We start from the raw sequence: 8,965 nt of genomic DNA, 5'->3' as shown, positions 1-8,965 counted from the left end.
ACGATTGTTTAAAACATGAGGCTCTTTATATGGAAAGATGACCATAAATTAAGCCTAAAAGTTGGTCAAAAATCAAGCTCTACAAATTTGTCTAATTACCTAAATTAAGGATAGATTAAAAGGGAGAAGAATTGTTGCGAGCTCAATGTCTATGGTAGATACGTATCGAGTAATGATCTCTTTAGATCGAATTTTCTTACGCACGTATAAAATGGTAGTTAATTTTTATATGTTTCATGCAAAAAATGACAAATAATTTTAATTGATTTAATTTAATTATTTTGATTAAACCAAACTTATGCACATCAGTAGACAAGGTCAAGTCACCTCATACAATATACAAATGGAGGGGGGGGGATTGGAGAATCCGGCCTCAGCCACACGTAGCCAATCAAAATCCTCATTTGTGTTGGCTCTAGATTTCTCCTTCCGTAGGCCATAATAGTCCATTGCCTCGTCCTTATCTTCCCCAACAGCGTCAATTAATTGCTCCACGCTTGCTCCCCCTCCACCAATCTCATGGCCAGCCACTCCTTCCACTCCCACTCCCTCCGCCACCATCCCCACCACCGCCTCCGCCGCCGCCACTCCATCGACTGCCCTCCCTCAGCCTCCTCCTCCTCCCCCCGCTTCCTCAAACGCACCGTCACAGCCACAGCCGCCCCTCTCTCCCAATCCTCCTCCGGCGGCGCCGCTTTCTCCCTCTCCCCCTCCTCCAACTCCTCCACCGCCGCGCCGCCCTCCGCTGCGGACTCCATCTCCCTCGACCTCCTCCACCGTCATCTCTCCTCCGGCAACTTCCGCCAAGCCGACGAGGAAACCCGACGCCTCCTCATCGCCCTCGCCGGCGAGGCGGCCCAGAAGCGAGGCTACGTCTTCTTCTCCGAGGTGCAGTTCATCCCGGAAGCCGAAATCAAGGCCATCGACGAGCTCTGGAAGCAGCACAGTGACGGCCGGTTCGGGTACAGCGTCCAGAAGAAAATATGGAAGAAGGCGAAAAAGGACTTCACCGCCTTCTTCCTCAAAGTGGGCTGGATGAAGAAGCTCGACACCGAGGTCGAGCAGTACAATTACAGGTCCTTCCCGACCGAGTTCATCTGGGAGCTCACTGACCAGACCCCAGAGGGCCACCTGCCATTGACGAATGCTCTCCGAGGAACCCAGCTTCTGAACAGCATTCTGAGCCACCCAGCTTTCGATGATGATGATAATGATGACGATGAAGATGACGGAGATGGATTGAGCCAGGGTTTGAGGGGGGGCTCCAAGGCTTTGAGCAAGGGCGGGTTCAAGCCAGACTACAGCTTTTGATCAGTGGTTTGTGAAGAATTGGGTTAATTTTGTACTGATTTACAGTCTTAAGAATTGGAAAATGATTCCCTGATTTTTCCCATAAAATACATACATTAGTATATATATATATATATATGGTTGATTGATGAGAATTTTATTTTAACGTAAAAAACTCGAGAAGTCACTCGATCATAAATGGTCTTCAAATTAATTCTATCTCATCCTCTCTAAAATATACTATCGTACAGATAAATTTACTATGAATAAAAATTTGAAAGCCCAACTCCTAAAAAAAAAAATATATAGTCAATTGCATATATATTCTTACATATTTTATAGAAAAAATTCTAGAAAGCCCGACAAGCTTATCGATCAGATTATCGAAAGAGAGTAAAAAGACAATTTTGCCCCCACTTCTTGCTTTTTCCCTTCCCCACCCCCGTCTCCCATGTTATAGTCGTTGCCTCATCTTCATCACCGCTCTGTCATCGTTACCTCGCCTCAACTCCCCAACAGTCGCTGCATCGACTGTCGACGAAATAAGGTGACGATGACAGAGAGACGACGGAAACACGACAACGACTATGGCAAGGGAGACAACAGAGCAGGAGTGGAGATAATGGCTAGCTTTACAAATTTACAAAGTGAGCAAAAATAAAATTATTTTTTTACCCTTTTTTTGTGAGAGACTCAGTGGATTCGTCGGGCCAAGTAGAACTTATTCATTTTATAAAATTAAATTCACAAACTTATAACATCCCAAATTCCCTGACAAGTAGAACTTATTCATTTTATAAAATTAAATTCACAAACTTATAACATCCCAAATTCCCTGACAGATGTTGATTGATTGATGGGATTTGCTTGGGTTCCTCCTAGATGTTTTCATCGTCGGCAAGGAAGCTTGCCTCTTGCTTGGCAAGTGAGACATTGCGGGGGACTTCAAAAAAATAAAATAAAACAAAAGTTGATTAAATTATATTCATAGTTAAAATTTCACTAAATTACACTTTAAAAATTAAACAAATGTTAAGAAGTTAGTATAAATATATAATAAAAAAATATTAAAGATACTTAGTCTAATTTAAATTTAAAAATATGGGGGACTACGGACACTCCTTGTAGGGGCCCATTAAACTTTAGAAGGGTACAATATATTCCTTTTTATTAATAAAATGTGTTATGCCTATGCGGACAAAGCCCATTTTTTTTTTGAAAATCTATTTAAATTGGTAATGAAAATGACCCTTTACCATTCACTAAAAGAATGAGCATTTTATATTGATATATTATATATTTATTTAATATACCACAATACAATATATCAATACACAAAAATGACCACTAAGTAACCAATAAGAACTACGCTTTGAACACCCAAAAAATTTGTAACTTGTGTAGGTGACCCAAGATTTTTGAATTGAACAATAAGGCAAGCAACCTTGGCCATAGATGACCCAAGACGTTCCCTTCTTTCTTGTTTGATGTGAGGTTTATGCCTTTAATGCATTTGGTGTGAGATTCCAAAATCACAATTTAAACCCATTAAGCTCACTATTATATCTCCTCATTTCTTCAAGATTGGATCAAACTCAATTTCAAATTCCCATTTATTTAATCCTTTTTAGGTTTTTGTTCTTAAAAGAAAAAAAATTTGAACCCAAGGGAAAAAAAAAACATCTGATGTGTGCTTTCACATTTTGATCCTTTTCAATCGTTTACAAGAAAATAAAGAAACTAAAACAAGCTACGACCTTTTTTTTTTTTTAATTAAGACACCCCCATTATTAACTGTCAATTATATCCTAATTAAATTAAATTTGGTGAATTAATAAATTAAATTTAATTAACAGTGTTATTAATAGATGAGGTGTCATAAGAAAAAGGAATTAAACCACGAGACTTCTAAAATAATTTTTAGGTCATAAAGGTCTAATGATAATTTACCCCAGTTTTTTACTTCCCTGTCTACTTATCCTTCCCCTCAAGTCTAGTTCATTGGCCATTTGTGTCCTACTTATTATTTTTTAAAAAAATTCCAAGCAATTCCTCTAAAATTTGGCCATCTGTGCCATATACGACAATAATAATATATTCAGCTTTTATCCCACTATGTAGGGTCGACTAAATAAATTCTAGATTTTTATATATTTTTATCTTTTGTCATACCTTCATTTAGGGTCATACACTTCATATCAAATTTTAATGGCCATATGTGTATGTATTTCTAAAATTGACAGCCTCTTTTTGACTTTTGAAAGAAGATAGGAAGGGAGAAAAGTTCATCCATGGCCATTATATAAGAGGGGAATGGGGCCATTGTTTAGAGAGAAGGTTTAGGGTCATCAATGGCAAATCCAATCTTCTCTAGCAACGGTGGCCCTATCTTCTCCAGATTGGCAACCCTCCCTGTCCCTCCATCTCTTTCTGGCTTTCTCTATATCTCCTAAGCCCCAACCATTGTTAGGGTTCATTAACGCATTCTCCAACTGTTGATTCATCCTTGGTTTCTCCTTTAAACACTAGAATAAATCATGACCAAAATACAGCAAGGAAACATCCAAAAAGCAGCTATGAAGGTGGCTTTTGCGGGTGTGTGTGTGTGGGGGGGTGGGGGGGGGGGGGGGGGGGGCATACTTTGTTGGTCTAAGAATGCTTCTAAGCCTGTCCTTATAACATTTGCAAAAGAAAATCTGAATGCAAAATTTCATTCTGATGTAGAATGTATCTCATAGCATGATTGTCACTTTTACATGCCCGTAGGCAGGTATTTAGCTACATAACTCAGGCCCCCATCATGTGAAACTATGTTGCGAGCATATATAAGAGAGACAACTTACCAAATTGTGGACCTAAGCGCAGGGGCAAAGCCTCCTTGTGTGCTGATGCAAACCATCACAAGAAAGCATCGATTCCTTTTCAGTGTACAAGCATGCTCCCGGATGCTGAATATGAGAGGAAAACAATTCAGTATCAGGTTTAATCTCATAAACACACATTTTTCTACCGATCTAATAGAGTTAGGACTTCAATTTCTTTAATAGGGGGATTATTCTACATTGTTTGACGCGCTTACTAAATGGGGTCAAAAAGACCCAAATGCCCTCACCCAACCTTCACCTCTCTCCCTTCTCCCATGGCCGCCTGCCCAGCCCTCGCCTCCCTCCTCTCTCCCTTCTCCCATGGCCGCGCGACCGCCGACCGTCGCTGGTGCGCAGCCATGGGAGAAGGGAGAGAGGTGAGGGCTGGGCTGTGCAATGGCATCCTTGCAAATTTGTATTTTGGGCAAGGGTATTTTGGTCTTTTTGATCCTATTCTGTAAGCCTCTCGGTGAAGCTTTCTGGCCCTATAGTAGAACTCTTAACAGGGAAACAAGTCTGGATAAAGTTTCAGATCTGCTTCTTTTTTTTATAATTAGTAATGTTACAGATACTTTAAATAGCAGGAATGTAAAGTTTTGTTACTGAAATGTTGGTAAAATAAATAAGCAGGATGCCGATGCTATATTGTTCTGAAAATAACAAGCCAATGCAGTGTAATGTAATCTCCTGAGAAATGTAAGTACGGATCCTAACATACTGCAGATGGTTGAGCCAATTCAAGATAACGTAAAATTCATTTTTTTTCTTTCTGATCTGGAACAGACCCTAATAGTTACAATTGCATAATTCTTAGATCAGCATTTTGCAATGACGTACTTTACCAATTGCTTGTGCTGATTCAGATTGGGAAACATTATTAATGTGTTTTCTCCATGATTAGAAAACAATACCCCCCAGCTTCACATCTACTTGCGAAGTTACAATGTTAAAAAGACGAGTTATATTGCTACGGTGTAAACTAAAAGAATTTTCTACGACCCTCTTCCACAGTAGTAGAAAAATTCTAATGCTGCTTTATGAGTTCATAGGTGGCAAATACATAAAAATCATCTCAGACAATATAGGTAGCAAAATAACTCTAGTGGGATTAAAGCTTGATATGTAATTGTTGCAGCAGCCAGTGAGAAAAATAATTGATTTATGCAAAGCAAAGTGCATAGAAGACAAAAATTAGAAGGTATTGGTAACATGACAGGGCGATTAAGGAGAGATGGAAGGAATACTATTCCCAAACTTATTCAATAAATGTGGAGAGACAAAAGTTGTGTTTGGACATCTTAGTAAAACTGTGAAGAAATAGTAACGACATGTTATAGAGACATATTTGTCCAAACAAAGTAAAGCAAGCTATGAAAAACATGAAGAATGATAAAACAGTAGAATAAAAAAAAAATACTGGTAGTAACATGGAAATGTAAGGGAGAAATTATTTTGTACAATCCTTATATCAAAGATGATGCTTGATGAGGGGAGAAAGATCAGCCTAGTGCTCGTTTTTAAGAATAAAGGAGACTCAAAATTGTAAAAAATAGAAAATCCAACTAATGAGTCATAGTATGAAACTTTAGGAGTGAGTGATTGAGCAATGTTAAGGAACAAAACCAAAATTTCTACAAAATCTATTGGTTTTATGCCTAGTAGATGAACAATGAAAAGATATCAACTTAGGCATCTAATAAAAAGGTCCAGAGATAAACAGACTGATTTGAATACAGTATTTATAAACTTGAAAAAAGCATATGACAAAATCCCTAGAGAAGCCTTGTAAGTCAAGGTTTTAGAGAAAATAAATAGGTTGGCCTGCTTACATACAAGTTTTCAACCACATGTATCATCAAGCAAAACTGTGGGCTAAGACTTGTGGAAGAGATAAGGAGATTTTTCCAATTAAATTAGATTATATCATGGATCTATACTAAGCCATTACCTCTTTCTTCTTGTGATAGATAAACTCAAAAGGCACATCCCAGAAGAGGTATCTTGGTAATGTTATTTGCAAATGACATTTTTGTGGATCACACACACACAAGAAGGGAATGATGTCATGGTGAATAAGCACCTTAGAGTTCAAAGGTATCAAATTGAGTTGGTTGAAAACTGAATATACAGAATGTAAGTTCAAGAAAAATAAAAGTGTGAAGATATGTCATGGTGAGAATTGAAAATTAAGTTATTCCTGGAAACAATCAGTTTGATATATTGGGTCAATTGTTCAAAAGAAGGGAAGACTATTCAGGATGACATTCATAGAATTAAAGAAAAATTATTAAAATGGACAAGGACATCCAACATTTTATCTGATTGTAAAATTCCTATACAGCTGGAAGAAAAGTTTTATTAAACATTTATAGGACCATCTTTGCTGTATGACTCACTCAGAATGTTGGGCAGTTAATGATTAACATGTGCAAAAAATGATAACAAATGAAATATGGTGTAGTCGTATAAGAAAAAAGAAATTAGAAACAAGATTACATGTAATAAAATTAGAGTGGTGGGTATGAAACAAAAAAATCTTGGTGAAATTATACACGATTAAAATAGTTTAGACATATGATAAGATCAATAGACACATATAAGGAAAGTGAATGGAATAGAGAATTTTGTCACAAAAAAGGAAAAAAAGTGTAGAGGAAAACCAAAGAAAACTTGGTGAAAAACTTCTAAAAATGACAGGTGGCCTTAAAGAAGATAAGACCATGGATAGAGATGATTGAAAATCTAAAATCATGTAACTAACCTCATCTAATGGGATTGAGACTTGTGCTTGTTGTGATTATAGAATAAGATAACAAGGCAGGTTTTATTAGATAAACTTCTTTCCATGAATTATTGTACATGCACAATTTGCAAGCTTTATAACCAAATTTCCATCACAATTTAGCACAAGTACCAGATGTCTTGGGGCATCTTCAACAACTTCAGCAGGTTGGTCTGCTCCAGTGCTTGCCAAACATGATCCTTTGCAGCTCATGTATTTCTTCATGCTATTAAACAATGAGAATAATAGGTAAAAAGAAAATTTCATAAAAACAGCAACAGTAATAAATATTTGAAGACAATAATCACAATAATAATATTTGGAAACAAATAATAGAGACAACATTGCAAAAAGTGCCACTGAAGTGAGAATGGCCTTAAATTGCTCAATCTAAGCTATAGGGGTGCGAATAGTTTGGTCCACACCGTTAAACCAAACCATACCAGCTCATTTGGTTTGGTTTTGACTTCTTTTTTTAAACAGTTTGATTTGTACATTTATTAAATATAATATACAATAATTTATTATATATTCTACACCCAAAAAATTATATCTTGAAATATTACATTATTATATACCCAAAAAATATATCATGTGGCAAAAAAATATTTTAATGATAAAGCTTTTACCAAAAAAAAATTGTTTAAAAATTTGTATAGGAGTTTTATACAACATATATATATATAGAAACAAATGTCATAAGAAAAAAATCAATACAAATAAATAATTTTTTTATTATAGTTTCTTATATAGTCATATTTTTATGTTGTACAAGTTGGTTTCACAATATCAACTATGTGATGAAACACGAACACATCAATTATCTTCATTCACTATCATCTCATAAAACTTTTTCTTATGAAAATGGTATTGGAACTTTATCTCATCATTCATTTGCTAGAGGGATACATCAGTAAGGGCATCTAGTGTAAAATTTTGCCACATTGTTCTTTTGCATGGATTTGTATTCTCAATGTGATGATGATGATGATTTCTTATAGAAATTTATATAGAAGCCCAAATGCCTAAGCTAAAACAACATATCAAGCCTTAATCCTAGTATAGGGTTGGCTACATAAATAATAAATTCTAGTTCGTCAATCGTTTCTATCTATGATCTCATATTTTGTAAGACCCTTATAATTTATATAAGTGTCTCCTACTAAGTTTTTCTTGATCTTCCTCTACTCCTTTTGCTACTTGTTCTATTCCATCCACTTTCCTCAAAAGAGCCTATATTGATCTTTTCTTGAATAACCAAGCCGCCTTAATCATGTCTTACACATTGTATCTTCAACAAGAGCTAGTGCGATCCGACCTCATTATGAATAATCTTATTTCTAATTTTATCTTTTTTTATATAGTCGCACATCCATTTTAACATTTCTTATTTTTGTTACACTCATATTTTGCACGTGTTGGTGCTTTATTGCATAACATTCTATGCCATGCAACAAACTAATCTTATAACCTAAACTAAAACAAGGGTAACAAGAAAACTCTGCAAATAATTGTTTGAACATTTTTGAGTTATGAGTTGAATTGTAATTTACAAGACTTAAAACTTTATGGTACATTGTAATTTTTTCAACAGAATGCTACATTTTTCCTTGTGTGATGAAATATTCATAATTTTGAATTAGTATTTTGTGATTTATCTTGTTATTGCATTGGTCGTTATATGATTTTTCAATTATGCTTGATATATTTTTATGCCCTTTTTTTAGTTTTCATTTAAAGATAAAAAAATTATATAATTATTATGTCATTCACACTGTTGTTTAAATCAAACCAAATCATAAATTACAGTTTCCAGATTCTTTCAAACTGGACCGTGCACACCTCTAGTTACTATTAATTTCAATACATTTTGAGAGTGCAAAAAAATCTTTTATTAGACAACCCATCCATCAGCTTTATGGGATTTCATCCCCTATGAGATAATTGCAATTAAAGAAATAGAAATGTTCTGTCATGGCATCTGATAAGAAATAGAAATGTTCTGTCATGGCATCTGATAAGAAGTAAA

The 8,965-nt window shown here is 35.6% G+C and overlaps 2 protein-coding genes across 3 annotated transcripts in view; one reads left to right on the top strand and one right to left on the bottom strand.

Annotated features, from left to right (window-relative positions):
- Positions 1-519: 519 nt before the first annotated feature.
- LOC127788688 (tetrapyrrole-binding protein, chloroplastic) lies at positions 520-1,398 on the top strand. The gene has a single exon (XM_052317259.1). The coding sequence runs from the start codon at positions 520-522 to the stop codon at positions 1,309-1,311; it is 792 nt and encodes a 263-aa protein (XP_052173219.1). The 3' UTR covers positions 1,312-1,398.
- A 130-nt stretch (positions 1,399-1,528) lies between these two features.
- Positions 1,529-8,965, bottom strand: part of LOC127788687 (uncharacterized) — a 33,604-nt gene continuing 26,167 nt past the window's right edge. Inside the window, exons 10-12 of one of the 2 annotated variants that reach the window (XM_052317258.1) lie at positions 7,069-7,162; positions 4,134-4,238; positions 1,529-2,233 (exon numbers count right to left, since the gene is read on the bottom strand). In XM_052317258.1, the coding sequence (XP_052173218.1) occupies positions 4,146-4,238; positions 7,069-7,162 (187 nt within the window). In that variant the 3' untranslated portion in view covers positions 1,529-2,233; positions 4,134-4,145. Of the gene's footprint in view, positions 2,234-3,985; positions 4,239-7,068; positions 7,163-8,965 lie in introns of those variants that run through there. The other variant, XM_052317257.1, reaches the window with a different exon arrangement.

This window comes from Diospyros lotus, chromosome 13 (assembly GCF_014633365.1).
Source record: "Diospyros lotus cultivar Yz01 chromosome 13, ASM1463336v1, whole genome shotgun sequence".
Classification (NCBI taxonomy): Eukaryota; Viridiplantae; Streptophyta; class Magnoliopsida; order Ericales; family Ebenaceae; genus Diospyros; species Diospyros lotus.
This window is presented reverse-complemented; position numbering and strand designations above follow the sequence as displayed.

Coding starts and splice junctions, on each gene's coding strand:
- LOC127788688 (XM_052317259.1), top strand. CDS start 520: ATGGCCAGCCACTCCTTCCACTCCCACTCCCTCCGCCACCATCCCCAC.